The sequence below is a fragment of the Podarcis muralis genome, chromosome 3 (genome assembly GCF_964188315.1).
Source record: "Podarcis muralis chromosome 3, rPodMur119.hap1.1, whole genome shotgun sequence".
NCBI lineage: Eukaryota > Metazoa > Chordata > Lepidosauria > Squamata > Lacertidae > Podarcis > Podarcis muralis.
The window spans coordinates 98,357,837-98,380,421 of NC_135657.1; the positions used below are offsets into that span (position 1 = coordinate 98,357,837).

A 22,585-nucleotide genomic window follows, 5' to 3' on the forward strand; every position below is an offset into this window, starting at 1 on the left:
GGAAAAGGTAGCAGATGCTTAATGAAGCATAGAAGAGAAATCCTAGTTGGCTCTGCTGATTTGTATATGAGTAAGAACACAAGATGACCATTCAGGATAAAGCCCAATTGATGCCAGGTTTCTGAATATTCATTCCTTTCTCCCAATCTTGTAATGCAAGGTAATTTTACTAAATGCTTTTTCAAAAATTATGTAAACATAGTTCCCCCCCATGACCTTTGAGGAATTTATTTTCTTCAAGAGGGTGTTATCTTTTGGGGGGGGTTTCAGATTTCATGTGCCTTCATTTTTACACTTGAACCACATAGTTTTATTGGATTTAATAAAGACAGTAGGGTCTCTGCAAAATTATATGAAAAATTGAAACAATATCTCTAATGCCCCAGAATTAGATGCTGAATACTGCTTTAGATTGAGAAATGGTGGCAGGCAGGACACAGTTTTCTATCACCCTGAAGGCAAGCGTAGTCTTGGAAATATGCTTTGAATCTGTGTGTAAAGTATCCACTCACACTCAGCAGTGTAGTTAACACATTGAATGTTTGTCCCTCCCACCCAAAAGTTTTGCCATTTTGAATGGAAATGGGTGAGACGTGTGATAGACCTTGCTATGGAAGTATTCGGTCACTATATTCGAAGCCAGGAAGGAGTTTTATCTGCAGACAAATTGGGCCTATTCAGGAGGTTTTGCCAACCTCATAGCAACTGTCACAACTTATTTGCAGAAAAGGGCACTGGACTGGACTCTCATTCTGAAAAAATGGGTGGCTCATAGTCGTACCTCTAGTACATTGGTCAATTTTTCAGGATCCCTTGTTAAAGGGGTCCAGGGGGATGTATTCTGTCCAATGCCCAGATGGGCATTTTATGGGAAGTTTTTTGGGGCCATAAAAGTTCCCAATATGGTGTCCTGGGGGGATAACCTAGAACTGATTTGCATCATAGGGCAATCCTAAAACCTAGGATCAACCCTAAAGGAATAATCACCCAGCAGACAGGTTGGGTGATTGAGGATACACATCCAATGCCAATCAATAAAGTTGTGGCCATTTGATCCCATGCTATTGGTCTTGTCATTCTTTTTTCCTTTGCACACCCCATGCCCTGATGGCCCAGGCTCACAGTGCCTGGTCCAGCAAACCTTCTACCAAATATACAGGAATGGTACTTCAAGGACAATGAAAAGATAATAGTCCTCTAACCTCATTCAGAAGTGAATCAAGTTGTCTTTCATGTTATGAAACTGCCAATTTTTATTAGATTTTTTGTTCCCCTTTTCAACTTGATACACTTGCAGCACATTAGGGACTATTTTTGAAATAGGTTTCTCATCTCAACAAAGTACAGCAGATTTCCCATTTTACTAAGAAAGCAGAGTGCTGGGAAAGATGAATGACGGAAGCTTGCAAAACAAACAGAGGAATTAACCAGGATATGGGTAAAACTGAGATGGGGAAATGTATTGCAAGAGACAAAGGTAATGCTAAAAGCCATACAATGCAGCAATAAACAGATTGTCCTTTCCCTACTACAATAAACATGTGTGACAACCAAAATGGGCTTAAAGGGCCATAGCTTGTTTAATAACAAATCTGCAAGAGGCAGAGAAAGACCTACTTAATAGTGTAGGCAGTGCAAATTAAGCCAACTAGCAAACTGCCAAATGGCTGTGAAAGGACAGATCTACCTGGCACCCAGCTAACTGAGCTTACTCCTCCATTGCCTGATCCTGAAGAGGAGCCAAGGGGGCAGCCCCACCCCATCAGTTGGCATTCATTGAGGTATGTCCAACAGCCTGAAGGGGCGTCCAAGTTGTAATGCACCTCTAGCCAGTCAGCATTGACATGGGTTGGAACCATCCCTCACCTTACAGGTGCCTCTCAGCACACCTGTGATTTCCTGCACACATGTCTTGCCAGCCACGGCCAAAGTCAATCAGCCAAATTACAGCCTAAGATGCACAGCATGGAACAGATGAAAAAAAGAGGGGTCTACCAATCAGGGAACCCCTAAAAAAAAACCCTACTGAGTCCTGCAAATGAACAACTAGGCAAAGGCCACACTGAGGGAACAAGAGGATAGTGGTGCCTTGAATAGAGGTGATGACTCTTCCATCACAGTTTTTCGAACATTGGGACAAGAATATGCTCCCCGCAGAGTGATCTCCATTTTGGATTCGTATTGAAAGCGGTGAATTCCTTGCCGGCCAAACATGGTAGACTTGCATGCTCAGCAAAAAAACGAACATATACATCTTCATTGGTTTCAATCCTTCCCCCCCATCCCCCAGTAAAAGGTTCTCAAACTGCAATCTGCTGAAACTACTGGTGATTCACAACGTTCATTTGTGCGGTCTGCAGAAAGGATAATCACCATACATCCAAATACAGAAGGAGGATGAATCCTGAATTTGACCTGAGGCTTCATATGGCAAATATTATACCCAACTTCACAGAACTTTGCTCACAAGAAAAGAAACATCTAAGAAGCATTGCTACAGTTATTAAATTGTGAGTTATGCAGAAAAAAAAAAAAAAACAAAAATTCATTCCATTGAGATTCTCATAATTTGTCAAGTCATACTCTGGCTTCTCTTCAGATCGTGTAAAACTTTCGCCTTTTAACCAGAATTTGTCAAGTGATCTATAGGGGAAACGAGTTTTGAAACCACACTTCTAGTCCTTACTTCCCACATGTGAGAACTTCTTGAATTGACAGGCATACATTCCAAAACCTATCTCTGTGACACCACAGGAGATTTGAGAAATAAAGCAAAATGAAAAACATTTACTGAGAACAAGTGCTGATATTCTAAATAATTCTACAGAAGCAGCAAACATACGAGCATGACATTATATTTCCCACCTTGTCACAACTTTACTACTCCCTTGATTGGCAACACACTTGATGAATGATCCAATTTGAAATGAAAATTATTATTTAAAAAACATTTAATTACAGTGGAAACCTTACACTAATTTTATGAATAATTGAAATTATATCACCTTTGTCTCTTTAGAACTTTGATCTTGCAGAAATTTTTCTCTTATATTGTGTCACACATGCGAGTTTATCACACACATATTTTTTTATTTCAGTTATTTATATTCCGCCCTTATGAATTCAGATCCTTCCATCTTATTTATCATAAAACCATTATCTTAAAACAAATCGCTTCCTACAGATGGACTCAGTAAAAATAAAAAATACTGATTATTAAATTATTTTAGCCATGTTAATGAACCAAAATGTGTGCTATTGCATGCAAACCAGTTAGAATTTGGGGTGTCGAAACCAATTATTCAAGTTCATTATACATTTTGATATTAGGGCCAAAAAGTACTGGAATGGAAAATACAAAATACTAACTTTAATTTCCATTATTACCATGCCTCACAAGAGACAGAAATAATGAACAAAACAATGAATAAAGATATTTCCCCCCCTCTGTATTTTATTATTATATTGGATTTGATAGCAAACCCACACAATCTGCCCGTAATGTTATTTGCAGTCAATACTGTTCAAATGCCACTTACACTGCTGTAGTTTATCAAAGTGAAAACTAGCGGACAATAAACTAGAGCACGCTCTTTTTAAAAAACAAGGGGAAATGTTCTTTTTTGAAAAAGCAAGCAAGCCTCAATTAACTCTATGTAATCATTTGAAAGCCTACAAAGTGAGGAAGCATACCTTTCCTGGATCAAGTGTTGTTATCACCCACACACAATGTGCATTGTCCTCATACTGAACGGGATAATTGGGCGATGTGATGATACCACTTGGTCCACGGAGGTTGGAACCACATGTTCTAGCTAGAAGCATAAAAAGCATCAAAGTAGTGGGTAAGCCTCAGACATGGAGATTTATTTCAAGGGAAATTGGCAAACAAAATTAAAAGAAGAAAACCGACTGCCACCACCTACCAAGTGCAGGTGTACAACGTACCTCTTAATAACATTGACAGCAGTGACAAAATTCATACTAATTCCAGTGGCACTGAAACAGTGGATAGCAAAATGCATGCATTTCACACAGATTTTTGTTTGTTTTCAAAACTATTAGGTGATGGTGATGATTTTGTACAATGAATGAGTACTTCAGCTTCCTCAACATAGTGGTTGCCAGATGTTTTGGGCTACAACTATCATCAGCCCCAGCCAGCATGGCCAAAGGTCAAGGATTATGGGAACTGCAGTCCAAAAACATCTGAGAACATTTGGTTGGGTGAGGCTGGTGTGTGTGTGTGTGTGTGTGTGTGTGTGTGTGTGTGTGTTTGCTTGTTGCACATACTCCACATCTTCTCCATTCATTGCTATATTTTTGTTGCAATGATGCTTCATTTTCAGAACAATCTAAAGACAATATGTAATACAGCACAACACAAATGTATTTATATTATCACTGCTTGGAAATCTATGCCTGGTTATAAATATGGAGTATTTCAGAAGCTTGCATAGATTTTAATTAAATACGCAAACTGAGAAAGTCTTTGTCTACATGGTGAGACATTTATTTAAAAGCATTTCTAAACTGCTTGATATTTAAGAGTATCTAAGTGTTTTACAAAAATACATCATAAAAACAATAAAATAGTATCCTAAAAGACAGGGAGGATTCATGTACAATAGGGATATATCATTATTAGCAGGCAAAACTTAACTGATTGGTGTGTTTTTTTCAGAAGAAAAAAGTAAACATTAAAGAAAATCTTAATTTCACAAGCTGCTTTTGTTTCTCACATCCAAGTCTTGTGAATGTGCTAACAATACACTGACATTGCATCACACTCTGTTCAGGTTCAAACCCTCTAAAAAGGAATTTTAGGAAAGACATACTGAAAAACAATCTGGCCATATGTCAAAATTTGCACAAATTTATTTTTTCCAAAACCACAAGATTACTCTCCTTTTTTTCTTCAACTTTTAATTTTATTTATCTATAAGCATTTCTAAACTGCTTAATATTTAAAAGTCTCTAAGTGTTTTACAGAAATATGACATAAATACAATAAAACAGTACAAGGTGGCATGTCCCATTTCACCAGTTGAGGTGAAACAGAAAGTGTTGCCCCGCTCTCCCGGACCACATTCGGTGCCAGCACTACCACTGAGAACTAAATTGCTGGCTTGTGCGTTTGAGCCTGTGTGGTCGTAAATAAAGTGGTACACAGTAATGATAACTGGGAGACAGAGAAGACCAAGGAGCAGGGAGGGGAATGGTCTAGAGGCATTGAAGGACATTAAAAGAAACAAAAGGTAGATCTTTCCAAATGGCAATTAGTCATAATGGAAACATAGAGGAAGGGATGAGAAGGCAGCTGTTATAAGGGGAAAGAAGTGATGTAGAAGGAGCAGGAAGGACAGATAAAAGAAATTGGTAGTTTTGCAAGAACAAGCTATGAGTTGTGTGAAAGGGATAGAGAAACAACAGCTTAATAAAAAATACTTGAGTAAAAAATGGAGGTGTGGGGAGGAAGATATATAATAAATAGCCACCTTCAATGGATCGGCAAATTCTGCCTTGAATGGGGAGGCTGAATTATGGATTCCTTGCAACAAGGAAATCACTATGGCAAAGAATTCACAATTTCCAAAGAGAGATTAGATCTCAATTAAAAATGATGGCACTGGTTACCAGCTCATCATGCCAAACTGCACCTCTGCCCATCACTTTTTGACTGGCTCTGCCCTTCAACCACTATTTTGTGACTGAGTGGTCCTCAGTAATTTTCAGCTTTTTCAAATGTGCCCCGGGAGTGGAAAATTTGAGAATCCTCCATCTAAGAGATCTTACAGGGAAAGTCCATTAAAAAATGAGGTCCATACATCTGTGTATCGAGGACAATGCTTTTACTTATGGCAAGTGTTCCACTACAGAGTTCGAATGAACAAGGAGAAGCATTTAACAAAGGCCAGTTTAAGTGTAACTCTTACAGATTTCCCAAAGTGTATCATCATGGCAAATCATATGATACCTAAAATGATACCTAAAAAGGTAAAGGACCCCAACAGTTAATTACAGTCGTGAACGATTCTGGGGTTGTGGCGCTCATCTCACTTTACTGGTCGAGGGAGCCGGCGTTTGTCCGCATACAGTTTTTCCGGGTCATGTGGCCAGCATGACTAAGCTGCTTTTGGCGAACCAGTGCAGCGCACGGAAATGCCGTTTACCTTCCCACCAGGGCAGTACCTATTTATCTACTTGCACTTTGATGTGCTTTCAAACTGCTAGGTTGGCAGGAGCTGGGACCGAGCAATGGGAGCTCATCCTGTTGTGGAGATTCGAACCATCGACCTTCCGATCAGCAAGCCCTTGGCTCAGTGGTTTAGACCACAGCGTCACCCGCGTCCCCATATGATACCTAGCTGGGATCTATTTAAATGTGAATGCATATATTATCATAAACTGAAAATATGAGGTGATAAAAATGTGAGGAGTTTCAGCTGCAAGGTTATAATTAACAGCAATATTACATCCATGTGTTTCCAATTGATTAATCTCATTTATTTTGTACAGTCGTTTTGAACAAAGGATACCAGCATCATGTTGCCATAATTAATCCTCATTGATTACAGTGTGAAAGTTAGTACAGAACTACTTGATATGATTGCCATCCATTCTATATCAGTGCTGTACAGTGTACACTGTCAACGGACTACACCATATGCTTCTTAAAACATCCATGAATTGGACAATTCGAAACAAATGGCAAATTATCCATGGCTTCATTCATTCACATGAGTTTTATAACTGGCAGCTACTCACACTGTGAAGCATTGTAATAGATGTTTTTGTGCCGTTTGTAAAGTATACTCAATTAGAAAAAACATCATGTCTATAATTACACAAAGTCGTGGCACTTGTTCAGGTGACAGCAAGATAGTAATATTGCTTCAATTTCTGTAAGTAATGAGCTGATGCAGCTTTTGGCTAACTTCTCTAGAATGAGATTGGCACAAATGCCAGAATCAAAAGCATAACTCAAGCCAAGAATCAATATTCTCCCTTGCAGTTTCTTTCCTTATAAGACCAAGAGGATGAATTAGATCAAGTCAGCTAATTACTTAAAGTGTTAGTGATCCTTCAGTGAAGATCAAAGTTGTAAAATAGTACTTATCTATGATTTACATGGTAGAAACATATTTCCCCCCCCCCCTTAAGTATAGCCTAAAAGAAAGTCAGAATGGATTAATTTTAAATTTTGGCATATTGTAACAGTTGTAATTATGAATATTGTCTTAGAACTAAAAGCAGTAATTACTGACTGATATAAGACAGATCTTCCCTCTGAAGAACTCCATGATGCATCTCACTATATGGATGCTGGTGTGTTGGTGACCACACACCTGGAGTAATAGGATGCATTCTATATGGTGTTCTATGCATTCTATTTCCTTGAAAGTGTTCCAGAAGCTACAGCTGTACAGAATGCTGTGGCCAAGTTGTTGAGAGCACCCGGGTGTACATATTTTACACTGCTGACAGTCAGTCCCCCAGCCACATTCAAGATCTTGTTGCCAACGTTCAAATCTGTGAATAACTTGGTTGTAGGTTGCCTGAAAGAATGCCTATCCCCATATAGCCCTGTAATATCACTTAGTTCACCTGGGAAAATTTTACTCATAGCCCTGTAGAATTTTCTGTCACTGACACTGCACTCTGGAATGCTGTTCCCCTCTGCCTTCCATAAAGCATCATCGATCAGTTCCTTCAGATGTCTTGTAAAGGCAGGTCTTTTCCTCACCCATAAGATTAGACCCTGTTCTTACTGAATTCCTGTTTTTAATCTGTTTTCAGAATGCTGTTTTATGGGGGGAGGCTGTTACTGTTTAATTGTTTTTATACTGTATTTTTTTGTAAAACACTTAAAAGACTTTTAAATATTAAGCAGTTTAGAAATGCTTTTAAACAAACAAAAGTCAAACTAAACATTATGCTCAGAATTCTTTTAAAAGTGCTTGGACCCAAAAAGTCTTTGACACAATCTCAGTGTATTATTAGTACATTCTTGAGACTTGGACATGGGAAACTGTTGCAGCTCGAGAAATTAGGGCTTTCTTTACTGTTTCCTTTTTTCTTCTTCTGAAAGATCTTTATTCATGCTTTGCCAGTAAATATAAATAGATGCCTATTGTACATATATTCCCACCCTACTTCCCAAAATCCAGTCTACATGCCCCAGAATTAGACTGCAATTCCCATTGTCCTTAGCCACACGCCATGCTCACTAGGGCTGATGGGATCTGCTCCAGCAGTACAAAAGTGTAGCCAAAACAAAGGTGAACTGAAAAAAATAGGCAGCGAATGGCATACAGGAGGCCTGTAGAACTGTTTAGCAAAGTGTATACTGAATATGGAAAGGGGCACTAGAATCACTTCCTCTTTGGTTTAACATCTGCGTGGAGCAGACATGTGCATGACCCTTGTTGCTCAAAATGTTTGTGTCTGGAAAGATTATGCATATCATATATGTGTCTTTGGCCCATACATAGGACATTGTGGGCGAACAGCCCTGCAAACCTTCACCGTTCAAGTTTACATACTTTGCCAAACATGTCCATAACCTTAAAGGATGTTCAAAATAATAGAGAACCCAGATGAAGAGCAAGATTGGATAAGACCATTCATTCAATTTATGACACACTTCAACTGGCATGAGTAATTGCAGTGCCCTACCCTATTCCCTCCAATGAACACTACTCACCACGGCATGTTGGCCTATGGTCACTCCAAGCAGCCAGCGTATCTGTCACCTTTTGACAAGTGATGCTTTTCGTACCTTGGAGCACATAATTGTCTTCACAGCTGAACTGAACACTAGCACCGACCCTGGGGAAAGGATTTAACAATACAGACAAGTTTCAGCTTTAGGTCAGTATACACTTAAGCTTCATTACACAAACTAAACATTATTGTTGAACTCACTGGTAGGCATACAACCAATTTCATTTGTCATTTGATATACTCTGTAAGGGAAGTGTCCAGCTTGTTAATAGTATCAGCTAGGAGGAATATAGGCTGCTTATAAATTGGAAGAAAGAAGGCAAGAAAACAGCAACAGACACACACAAAGTAAACATATTGCTATGCTATAACATACTGATCCAATTAGCAGAAATCCTTTTCATGGCAGCATTGCCTATGATTCAAGACAGAAGTCCCGAGAAACACATTGGCACAGTGTTAAATTGGCACAATAGAATGAATGGAAAGTGAGGTATGATTGTAGGCTGGATTGCCACTGCCTGGCATTAGGAAAGGTGCTTGTGAGCTTGAAATAGCTGCATAGCCAGGAGAGCTTTGGCAGGCCAAACCTTGCTGTATAAAAATCTGAACAAATAACGCGGTGCTGTCTGATGCTGCAAAAGTGGCTGCTTTTCACTCGCAGAGGGAACATCTTCTAAGGAATTGCTTTTTCAAGCATTTTGGCTGTAACAATTACATTCACATTTATCTGAGACTCCTGGCTGGGTTGGAAAGGTATACATTTGAAATAAAGATAAATACGTAAATGATAAATGAAATAAAGAAATGCAGTGGAAGGAAACTGGGTAAAAATATTATTTTTTATTTTTTTAAAATCTAAATTAAAAGGGCAACACATCTCTGCTGCAAGGCTACATTTACCCTCCTTTCACATCAAGTCATTACTCTTAAATCCTACTAGACTGCAGGTGTTGGGCACTGAGCATGTCACATGCAGGACTCCTATGTCTTTTGCCTAGATCTTCATTAGATCACTATAGCAACAGGTCCCCAGTCCTTCATTTGCTTCTCTGCTTTTTCTGAACACTGATAGAGTTGGGGACACCAACAGTTTTGTTTCCAAAAGCAAAATGTGACATATTTCTAGTAGCATATGTTTTTCCAAATATAGCAGCAGGTTTCTGAACTTCTTCATCTTTTCCTTTTGGATCAGTGGAAAGAGTTGACTGTTTCACACAGTGGGGAAGACTATGAAATGATATGGCAGCGTGCGACGCAGCAAGCAGGTCAGTATCATTTCGAATGAAGAATGTAGATGAGCAATAGCCCCGGCTGCACAGAACCGCCTTCAGAGGACAAGGAAACACCATCAAATGTCAACTGGTGCTGGGAGAACTGGGAGCAGTAAAAATGCCCCCCCTTTCAAACTTGTGGAAGGAAGTAAATGATAACTCCAAGCTAAATTGTTCTTAGGCATATTTTGGAAGTTTGGGAAGAGGATACTTCAAAAGCTTTTTTATTTTTCAAAATGCTTTTTAAAATGAGCCACCATAGCCATGAACATTTGTGTCCTGGGCTTTTTAGACTCATCTACCCATATACTATCTGAAACCAAAGGGGTACACTGGTTGCAAGATGTGATTTTTTTCAGCTCTTGTACCCCACTAGTCAGACGTGTATCACACTTGCCAGTGAAATGCAATAAACAAATTGGGCAGGTATGCCTATGGAAAACAACAATGATGCTCCAAATCTTTTATTACTATCACAACAAGCAATATTAGCAAGTGTTGTGATAGCTCTTTATATTGTTTCTTTAAAATATTAGACAGTATGAGCACCAGGGGATGATATAACTAAGGGTAAAAAAAGATGATAGACACAAATAATAAAAATTCTTAGTTTGATAAATGTAAGAATATGCTGAAGATCAAACAGGATTTATCCTCGCCCGAAATTCATTGTTTCAAAGGCTTATGTTCTTCTGCGCCCTTAAGTACAACAATTTGTGAAGCAGTAGGCAATCCCTAATACTTCACCAAAGAGCTCAAAGTTGATTACTATGAATTATAGACTAGAAAACTAATAAAGAATTAGAGCAACAGGTGTTCATTCAAGGCATCAGTCATCAGCACACAGAAGCAGCAGAACTGCTGTTTACAGACAGACAGTACCTGAAGAGGCCCCACGTTCCCAGGAAGGGGTTGGGGACAGAAACCAAGAACAAAGACTTTTCAGTGACCTTTCATACAATGATGTGAAATGAACAGTGACACCCCCCCCCCCCCGCAGCTCATTATCAACAACTGGCAATTAGAAAATCTGCTTTAGTATCAAGCTACAAAAGTTAAAATTATAGGAGCAGAGATGAATAAACTTTATCGCTTCTTGGCCTTTTGGCTAAGATCAAGTGTGTGTGTGTGTAGAATAAACTTTACTCTTTAGTGTATTCAGCTTAAAGGTGGACCCTGTGCTGTTGCGTTTGATCTTATCTGCTCCTTTTTCATAATAATTTGTAACCCAACAAATTGGAGCTTTCATTTGCTGTGTAGAGGTGTTGTCCGTCTCTTGTTCACTCTCCTTTCTAGAATCAAAGAGTTGCTAGTTTTGTTTTGTTTTAAAACGTGGAACAATGATTAGAGGAGCTAGTTTTGGGGCAAAATAGCAGCAACATTCTCTCAGAAAAATGCCTGCAGAGCTCACTGCGTTACCTTGTTGGATATTAAAGAATATGATGTATTATAAGAGGAGATGGGCTAAACACCTTCAAGATTCTCTGGGTTTGATGGCAGGTCAGTTTGCTCATGTTCAGGAACTCGCTCTTGTGCAGCTAATAGTCAAAGAAAATGTTATGCAAAAGTGAATTATTTATAAATTCCAAGGATTTACCCAGTGAGGAACAGAGAAAACAGTAAGTGCGCATTAGCTGGTGATGGTTGTGGCGCTGTGTGTATGTATGCACGCATGAACCCAAAAGAAAGTGATCAAAAGGCAACTCTGAAATCTGGATTGTATGAACTGATGGAAATAGAGCTAGCTGTTGTGCTTCGAGCCCCAAAACCCATCCCCCATGGAAATAAAGACACAGTGGAGACAGAATTTAGTTTAAATGTTAATGGGCAAATTTTGGCCACAACTTAATTAAAATACACAAATGTGACTGGTATTGGTTTAGGCATTGGTATCAAACTATATCTGGCTCCTGCCCCACCCTGCAGGAAGCCTGGAAGGGTAAAGCAGGGGGAGCTCCATCAATGTATATAGACTGGTGCTCACCCCTGGGGTTCCCAGGGGTCCTGGCATGGCCCTAGCCCCTCTCCGGGCTTCGGAGGAGATCCAGACCCCCGGATTCCTTTAACGGAATTCTCTATTCATTGGAGGGGCAGGTGATGGCTGCACCTCCCCTCCCCACATTCCCCTAAACCAATGCCTAACCGCCACACCTTACAAAGTTGTGATGATTGCTAAGAGGTAGGCAAAAACCAAGTGGCCACAGCCAATCTGCCACATTGGGAAAAATTCCTACCTGGCCCCCATTCCAAAACAGGCGACCAACCGAAGTCCAAAGCAAGGCCAAACACGACCTAATTAATGGGTGGGCGGGTGTTCGGCAGCGCGAAGCAAAAGGAGGTCTCTATGCCATGCTGCCAAATAGATACCCCCCAATCCCCAACCTTGCCACACTGCTGATTGGCTAAAGGCCATTGGCATAACTGTGGCACCACCAGCTTGGAGCGGGGCAAGCCGCACCCACAAGCCGGTTAGGGAAGAGTTTCAGGGCCGAGCACAACATGGACCCGCTGTTAGGAGGATCCAACTTTCTGAATATATGCAGAGTACATTCCTTTACAAGTTTAGACATCCCTCAGGCAAGGTGGATTTTGAAGAAGGAATTGTCACAAATTATGTACATTTTATGGAAAACAATACGTAGTGCTGAGATTTAGGTTGTCTGTTTAAAAAAAACCTGACACACTGAATTCAGTGTAATAGGACTGCAGCCTTGGTATTAGATTGATATCATTGCTGTTAAAAAAAAAAAGTGAGCAACTATATGTAATGGCAAAGGGTTGAGTAGCAGTTTAGCTGTCATTGCACCATAAAATTTGAATTGCATTATTAGTTTTGAACCCATGGGGAGGCAATCTCCCAGGTAAAGTGACAGGAGCAAGGCAAAAGAGAGAAGGGGAAGGGGGAGAACGACACCAGATGAAAACCATTCTTTAATTTTAAATGTTAAAATGCTAAAATCACAATAGAGACAAAAAAGCACTGAAACGTCCAAGTCCAAGTCATTATTATATTTTAAACTACAAGACCTTTACAAAGAACTTGTCAGTACTGAATCAGCAGTGGTAAGACTGACTTTAAAATGAACTTTCTTCCTTTTCCATCAATTTCATTCACTAAATATATTTCTCCAGACTTGGAGAGCCTTTGAATAATGTGCCTGCTCATGTATTGCAATTCAGCCTAATAGTCACAGTCATTATTCTCCTGACAAGTGCAATAGCATTTTTTTTCTAGAGTCTTTACTTGAACTTATGAAAACAAATCATTGCCTTAGTCATGCACTCCAGAAAATATTTCATTTTTTAAAAAACAAAAAAAGTGTAAAACAAAAAATAGTACCTCATTCTTGAGAATGGTGGAAACTAGAGCCTGCCATGCTTTCAAAACAAATTACTGCAGCATTTGTTGTTGTTGTTGCTGTTTTTAAATATGAATGCTTTTGTTAACATAGTCCGTGAAAGACTAGTGTGGATATTTTTTTCAGGTGCAAAGGAAGCTAAAAAGACAACCATTTCCCTTTTGGTTGTATCTTAACAGCAAGGACTGCAAATGACGTTCAGCTAGATTGAGTGCTAAGGAACAGACTCAGATAGGATGCTTCTATGTGACTCCCATTAATAAACTGTGCAGTAGGAACATTTAGAGCCTCCCTTAGTTTTGTATATATTTCTACCTCACTGAGAAGTGGCATTATGTGCTTGGAAAATAAATAAAAATGCTCACAGGAAGGTGATTCTTCCAAACAGGTTAGTTCAAGTCATGGCATTAATGAAAACCATTCCCCTTTCAAAGGTCCAGAGATTGGGGTTGATAGTGAACTATTTCCATTTTGGGAGATGAACATTTCCCATCATCCCTAGTAGGAAATGCCCGTGTGTTCTATGATGCCAGACAGAAGGAGGCACTAGCCTTTCAATGTTCTGCAAGGGTCCTCAGTTATCTAACAAAGCATGGGTAAAGCAGCAACCTAGATGAAGCCAGTATTGGAAGCAGTTACTCTTCCCCCACCCCACCCCATCCTGGTCCTCAAATAAAGCATTCCCCACCTTGGAGGCAGAATATGGTGCCATGATGGGGTGAGGGGATTTGCTCTCCATCATGAATCCACCAAGAGGTGTCTATGTTCCAGTGGGGGGTGCTAGACGAGGATCACTTCAGTTAAGTTGGGGGGCATAACTAATGTTCCGCTCACCCACCCCTAGTAAGTTTTTGTGCCTGCCCATTCATCTTTAGGTTTTATGGGCAGACAGAAGATAAAAGCAAACATAGCTTCTAATAATGTCTAGTAGTTTAAGGCTACAAATGTATCTTTTGGATGCTTTGATTGAAAACATGTCTTAGTGTTATGGACCAATTCGTTTCAGTATATTTGACAAAAGGAGTCCAAAGGCTACATCTTGATTCGATGCACTTTTCCCTTCTGCCCGTTGTAGCTGAACAGTTTCTAGCAGTTACTTGAAATTTATTCACCAGAATCCTCAAGATTCTATCAGACGAATAAGTGACATGAGCTGGAAATTTTTGCTTCAAGAAACAAAATCAAATTGATCATTTAAATATCTTTAGCTAATTGCAAAAGCAGTAGACCAGTCCATCCCATAGCCAGATGTTGCCATTATGTGATGTAAACACAGTGTAATGTAATGAGACAGCCATTCTTCTCAACTGATATAAGATTCTGACAACACTGGCGATGCTTTCAAACTTGGATGCATGAACAAATCTATTTTGTTTCAAGCATAATGAGAGCCAAGAGATATTTTTCTGCCTCTATAGTTGAATGCATTATAATGCATGTATAGGGAATGTGTATTCAATGCAGCTTACTCCTTAACAAGCATGAAGGGAACTGAACTGCCTGAGTATTTCTAAAAAATAATAATAATTCCAGGCTACTGTAATGATCAGGAGTACCAGAGCAATATATTTACTTAAACCATAAAGCACGGCATTACACTCTCTTGTTCCTGTCCTCCTTGTAAAATAGGACTAGGAGTAAAGAACGATCAGATAATCCCATATGTAGGTGTCAGGGAAGTTATGAAAATGATATGGGCAATATGAACAACTGGCTTAGAGTAGGAATGCAATCATATACATGTCTTTTCCAAAGTCCCATGAAGTTAAATGAGTCATAGTCCCAGGTAAATTTATAAAAGAAGGTTGAAGACCCTACGGTCCTACAGCTTGTGTTGGACTCAAACTTCCAGCCAACCAATTTTAGCGAGGAATGTAAAAAACAACAACACGAAAACACATAACCAGTATAAGACTGCATATCAATACAAAATATAGGAGAAATGATAACCCAACACAAGCAAGCAGTAGCAGTAAGTTACAAAGGAAGAAAATCAACAACTAATGCATGAATCATCATTTATCAAGCAGGTTATTTCAATAACAATCAGAAGTTTTTATACTGAGGGATACTGAAATACGTACTTAACCTAGAAACAACAACAAAAAATTATGAAATTTCATAATGAACAAACCTACAAAACCCAGAAGTGACTGGGGGGAGAAGCAGTCAGAACAACTGCAGAGCAGGTAAACCTTTGCCATCTCTCCCTGCTTTGCATTAAATGCTGCTGTCCTGCTCTTCCTGCAGAGAGAGGAGAGCTACTGGATCACATCTTGAAAAGAACCACTCCCTCACTTATTTGCAGCAACTGGCCTTGATCCTGGGCTGGGTGCAGAGCACTTTTTTTTTTTTAATGAGTCTGACTTCTGAAATACAGAGGGATCAGTGTTTGAGGTTTTATCTGATGATTAGTGGGCCAGAGTATTGTCTTGTTTATTGTTAGGGTTTTTTGTAAATTTTATTTTTCATAGTGTAACAATAGCAGTTCCAAAGCAGCTCAAAAAAACAAAACAAAACAGTCTCAGTGTGTTGAATGTTTATTGGTAGTGTGCTGCCAAAGTTTTCTGTCGCTGTTAATGGGGCTACATGTGTGTGTTTGAATATATTGTATGGCTATTGTCATTTTCCAATGTAAGCGCTTATTGAGCATTAATCCTGATATGTATATGTGTAGGTTATATGACATTGCCACTTCACAGGTGCTATTCTGCATTTCCTGCTGCGGTTTTCCCTGGATTTTCGTACTGGGCTTTTTGTAGCTTGAAAAGCAACAGGATAACTGCATTAGAAAGAAGCCCAATTTTGTGTGAGTAATCAGGCCACCTGGAAGCACCCCGAGTTATACTGACTTGTTTCACTCACTTCAACCAGTCCTCCGGTATTGCCTGTGGTAAGAATCACAATCTCATGAAAGACCATCCCCTGTGTTTCTTTGTAAGACATTGTTCCAAATATGGCTACTTCCAGGGATCCATGCTGAGATGCAATGGGCAACCTTCTCCAAAGGTAAGTAGTATTTCAGCCTTGCAAATGACCGAATTATAGAATAAGAGCTGATGGAGGAATGAGGCAGAGTGGTTCAGCAGAACCTGATTTAAAGGAGGTGATGCTGGAACTTGATGCAGCTGCAGGGAGCAGCTTTCTCTGTGGGGTGGCTAATTAGGTCTCATATAAACCCTTCATTATTTAATTTATGTTCCAGGGCACACTAGCAATTCTATGGAACATATGAAGATGCTTTAGATAGCTAGCTAAGTGCTGCTTTTGTTAACTTGTCAGCAGCTCAGAGCGTCTCAGGCAGAAGTCTTTATCATCATCTGCAATGATCTGAGGGTGCCAGGAACTGAACTTGTGACCTCCTGCATGCAAACCATGTGCTCTGCCATTGATTTGTGATCTGTACTCATTTGCTCTCACACTGGTTTGCTCTAACACATATCTTTAGCACCTGGGAAGAGGATATGGGTTTTATAATTTCCCTTTGCCCTATATGCCAACACTCCACATACATAGGAAAAGTGGAAGACACTACAGAAGTTGGTAACATCTCTGTTGGTGAAACTGTCCTTTTTTCCAGCTTATGAAATTATTTCGTCTTATCCAAATTACCTCTTCTCCTCTCCTGCTGAAGGAGTGATTTCTAGCTTTTTGAAGAAAACTGTTTGATTAAAAAGACTGTTCTATTTTCCTGCTTAGCAGGATGAATAAAGAAAGTTGCAACTCGTCAAATCTGCCTTTGAGGCATTGTGATTGCAACAAAATAAATTGGCATGATGCAGGTAGGAAATCTAAAGAGCTTCCCCAAATTTACAGAAATATACATAGGTAGAACAAATTTTACATACACCATTACAGTGGTACCTCGGGTTACAGTCGCTTCAGGTTACAGACTCTGTGAACCCAGAAACAGTACCTCAGGTTAAGAACTTTGCTTCAGGATGAGAACAGAAATTGTGCAGCGGCGGGGGGAGGCCCCATTAGCTAAAGTGGTGCTTCAGGTTAAGAACGGTTTCAGGTTAAGAACAGACTTCCGGAATGAATTAAGTTCTTAACCCGAGGTACCACTGTACTGGTTTTCCAAAAGAAAGAGAGGGAGAGACTTGATAAAATAGATTATTCCCCCCCACACCATGACTTCCAGAATGAAACTAAATGTAGGAAAAGGGATATTTTAAACCAGGAATGGGGATCCTGCTGTTCGTACTTCTACTTCCATTATCCCTCACCACTGGCTATGCTGTCTGGAGCTGATGGGAGGTGGAATCTGGCAACATTTGGAGGGCCGCAGTTTCCCAATCCCTGGTTTAAATCCCCAGGTAGAACCATTTTGAGACCCAGTTCCTAATTCAATGTTTCTCTCCTGCTCGGCAGTGCCATTATTATTACATTGCTCCAGATCCATTACTAAGGCTGTTGGGTTTTATGCATGTTCCCATAGCAGAGTCGGCAATTGCAGCAAGTGCCTTGGTAGGTGCACAGCTTTTCTAGGTATGTCATACTTCAAAGCAGCATATCTGATATTATATGAATCACCACAACCCTATGTAGTTCAGCAATGTAGGCACTTTATTTTAATAGGGGGTATCATGGCGTGCAAAATATTGTTCAAGGCACGCAATATAGGATTCTAGAATAATACTCGTTTATTATCTAATCATAAAACCATCGCAAAGCAACCCCCTCCAACCCTTTGACTTCTTGCTCTGAATATGACATAATTAATGGGACACTATTCCAGTCTGGAACTGTGTACACGCTATTCACAAACAGATGCAGCTTAATTCATCCAGGTATTGTTATGATGTAATTATTGGCCCTAGGAAAAGGTTATAGGAGCTGTCATTCCTTCAATGCCCCAAGAGTTGCAGGTTTGGGCATGCTACTATTTTTGTAAGATGGTTAGACAGCCAAATTGTTACCCACCCTTCATAGTAAGGTCTGAGAAGCAGACAGGCAACCCTTGCAGCTGTTTCAGGGTAAATGTCCCAGCCAATCTCAGGGCTGCTGAATTCTGCACAAGTTGCAACCTCTGGACTGCCTTCAAGGGAAGTGCCACACAGAGCCAATTGCAATAGTCTAATTTGTAGGCTACCAGAACCATTATAATCTAAGTACCTTTGGGCTAAGAGAAATGCTTAGCAAACATGTGTATGGAGACATTCTAAATGACTGCAGCATATTTGCAGCCTGGCATCAATACAGAGAATAAGGGACGCGGGTGGCGCTGTGGGTTAAAGCCTCAGCGCCTAGGACTTGCCGATCGAAAGGTCGGCGGTTCGAATCCCCGTGGCGGGGTGCGCTCCCGTCATTCGGTCCCAGCGCCTGCCAACCTAGCAGTTTGAAAGCACCCCCGGGTGCAAGTAGATAAATAGGGACCGCTTACTAGCGGGAAGGTAAACGGCGTTCCGTGTGCTGCGCTGGCTCGCCAGATGCAGCTTGTCACGCTGGCCACGTGACCCGGAAGTGTCTGCGGACAGCGCTGGCCCCCGGCCTATAGAGTGAGATGGGCGCACAACCCTAGAGTCTGTCAAGACTGGCCCGTACGGGCAGGGGTACCTTTACCTTTTTATCAATACAGAGAAGTCAAGGAAGCTGCCTGTGCGCAGTATGTCCCATGTGAACAGGGCACACTGGAGATCTTGCTCACATGCAATTGCCTGTTCACTTTGAGATCCACCAGTGGCAAGTCCATGTGGGGAGGTGCCCTAACCCCCAAGTTACTACATCCAAATTTTCTGTGACTAAACTACAGGAACAAGCACTTTTTATGAGGAATTCTAACTTCAAGTTGAGCACACTCTTCTCACATTAAATTTTACTCTTTTTTAAAGTCAGACATACAAAACTCTTACCGGAAATCCAAGCCTGTTCTTTTCCCATTTTCAGGAACACCTGGATCAGGACATGTGTCTGATGCAACGGCGTCCCCACCTTGACTCACTGTAGCAGACAGGAAAAAAAGAATTAGCAGTTAAGTTTGGGAAGATTAATATGCGACTGTCTTTGCAATATACTTTAAATACGACTTCAGGGAGGTAAAGTTGTAAAGTTAAAATGCCTGAGTGGATAAGGAGAACAAGGTTTTAAAAAAATCCATATGGGATAAAAAATGCAATAGAGTTGCTTGATTTCATAACCACTCCTACATGCAATTTTTATGGAGGCTTGTTGTTTTGGTGCTCATTCCGATATAAATTTATCCTGCACACTTTTGAAAGTTCTATTAATTCTAGTCTGGTTAATAGGGAGAGGTAGCTGGTAGATTATACATTTTGTGGCTTGTCTGCTTTGCAAGAAAAAAAATACTTATTTGTTCCTTTTTTAAAAAATGCATAGGAATTACAAAGGAAACAAATCTTGCTTTAGATGTTTATCACTCACACTCCATTTTGCCACCTGCTATATAGGGAATATTAATACCTTTCATGGGGATTACAACTAGATAATATATGAGAGAAACTTTATGTGGGATAAATCAGCCTCATAAAACCAACATGTAGTCACCATGTCCCCAGTGGTGATGTGAGTTGGATCACAGAAGAGAAACAAAAACCCACTCGTTTTGAGAATAACTGGCAAGTAATAATGGGAACCTGACTTTTGGCATCTGCTTCATCAGTCCGAAAACTTTATGTGCTGCCAAATATATATATAAGTACTTAGAACAGGGATGACTTTACTGCTTCATCAGTGCTGTGATTCCATTCTGGCACTGCATTTCAACGGACATGGTTTTGCTGATAAATTCACCAGTGCAAATAATTGTGATCTCTGGCTAGCCATCCCTGTGCTGACAGCTGCCTTGGTTTCCGTCAGATCAATATATATCGGATTATATACAATTGTATCTCTCCATTTACAGAAGGCTCTTAAATCCAGCAAAAGGCTTCCATTGAGGGGGGAAAGGGAAATGATTCCCCTATGTCCCCCAAATCTGCTCCAGAGAGTTAGAGGAGCCCTTGGAATAGCATGGCATGTGCCCTGGTGAGATGCGGAAGGGAGGGGAGGATTTGTGAAAATTAACTTTACTCCCCTCCAAGCCTCTGTTGGATCAAAGATAATTCCATCAGTGGAGGGGCAAAACTAGGTACGACTCACTACCCATTTATCTAGTCACTCAATTTTCATCCTGCCTGTTCATGCCAAGATACTTAAACAAGATTACAGTTGTTGTTGTTGTTGTTGTTGTTGTTGTTGTTGTTGTTAGAAAAATCAATTAATGATTAAAGCAGAGAAGAATGAGACAAAAGAAATATAGGTAGTAACAACACAATAAAAAATATTTTAAAACACTCGGGAACTATCCAACTCACTTTAGATGACCTCATATCTTCCAAAACATGGGATGAGAAAGAGTCCAATGGACATGGGGGGTATTCAGAAATTTTGGTAAGAATTTGAGCCAATTTTGGAACCTCTCAGTCTACACATTTTTTGAGACCATAGATACATGGCACTGGATATTTTGAATTGTGTTCATATTATACTTAAAAAAACAAAACCCACACAATTCAAAATTGAAAAATTGTACATATAATACTCAAAAGGACAAACACAATTCTCCATCAAATTATTACTATTCTTGCTTAAAACAAATGGGATTTAAATGTGCCCAACACTATTTTGACACTGCCCTGCAAATAAGATCAACAAATCATGGTGGATCTGAAAACCTCATTGATCTCCATGAAGACCCTTGGTCATCAGGCAGGGATTTAAGAACCCACATGTACCAACTTAGAATGATTTCATTGTGCAAAATTGAGAATTGATGGGAGAGTAGGTGTAAAATACGGTTTTTGTTTCAAAGCAGTGATAGGTTTAAAAATGTGATAAGGCAATATGACTAGGTATGTTTGTTTTTGTCAAGTTGGCAGAGGTGATGGGGAAGCATGACGACCAACAGGTTATGTGCAATCAAGAGACAAAATAAATTAATTCTGTCTGTTCCAAAGGCATCACAATTCACAGGCAACAGATGAAAGGCTTGGCGTATCTCTCTCTCTCTCTCTCTCTCACACACACACACACACACATATATATATATGCACACACAGAGACACATTCATGCACACTTGTGAAAAGAGGAAGATGACAGAAGTTGAAAATGTGTTGCTTTAAGACTTTAATATCTCAATTTTGTTAGTCACTGTAATATAATCTACGTACCTGCAAATAGAAAGCTCACGTTCTAAGTGCCAAATTGCTGGCCGCAAGTATTACTTCCCCCATAAAACTGAAAATTGCATTCATTACAGTACATTTCAGCATACAAATCTCCACAAATCTTTGCCTTGGCTAGGCTATTAATTCAAAAAGGCACAGAATATAAACTGTTCCTATCTTTCCCAGCTAGTGAATCAGAAATCGTGTGTGTGTGTGTGTGTGTGTGTGTGTGTGTGTTTTCCCCCCTCTGTATTTATACAAAATACTTTTCTTCCCTTTAGCAGTATCTGTCTTCAAGTGGCAGAAATTATGACAACATGAGAATTGAGAAACCACCAAAAATAATATTTTCACATGGATTAAAAATCAACATTTAACTTAAACTGACGTGCAGCGTAAATTAATAATGCAGAGTTTTAAAGAATAAAAGCTTTACTGAATTAAAATCAACTTCTTCATAAACAACATGGTTCCAAACAGTTTGGCTGAGATTACATACTGACTCTGCTCACAGCTGAGGCAGACTGACTTTGACTGACATCTTACAGAGAGCACAAAGTGAAACTGGCTGCTAAGTCACATGTCAGAGTGACTCAACAGTTAGCAATTAGGCCTGAATAACTTTAGTGGGCCCAAATGATTGTGCAGTCCCAGCACTTCCCAGCCTCCTTTGCTGCTTCTGCTCTCATGTGTCTTTGTCACATGACATAAACATACTGTACAGATAAAGTCGGACGCGAAACTACTTTTCTCAAGCCAAGTTCCAAAGATGTTTGGTTTTTTGTTACCCAGCTTTTTTGAAGAAGAAGAGGAGTTTGGACTTGATATCCCGCCTTTCACTCCCCTTAAGGAGTCTCAAAGCGGCTAACAATCTCCTTTCCCTTCCTCCTCCACAACAAACACCCTGTGAGGTGAGTGAGGCTGAGAGACTTCAGAGAAGTGTGACTGGCCCAAGGTCACCCAGGAGCTGCAGGTGGAGGAGCAGGGAAGCGAACCCAGTTCACCAGATTACGAGTCCACCGCTCTTAACCACTAAACCACAAAAAAATTTGACTA

The 22,585-nt window shown here is 40.0% G+C and overlaps 1 protein-coding gene across 3 annotated transcripts in view; it reads right to left on the reverse strand.

Moving 5' to 3' along the window:
• The window catches only part of CSMD1 (CUB and Sushi multiple domains 1), a 939,172-nt gene that overhangs the window by 279,033 nt on the left and 637,554 nt on the right, over positions 1–22,585 (reverse strand). For all 3 annotated transcript variants that reach the window (XM_077926388.1, XM_028722385.2, XM_077926389.1), the window contains 3 exons: positions 19,216–19,303; positions 8,708–8,832; positions 3,694–3,815 (listed from right to left, as the gene is read on the reverse strand). In XM_077926388.1, coding sequence (XP_077782514.1) covers positions 3,694–3,815; positions 8,708–8,832; positions 19,216–19,303 — 335 coding nt within the window. The remainder of the gene's footprint in view (positions 1–3,693; positions 3,816–8,707; positions 8,833–19,215; positions 19,304–22,585) is intronic.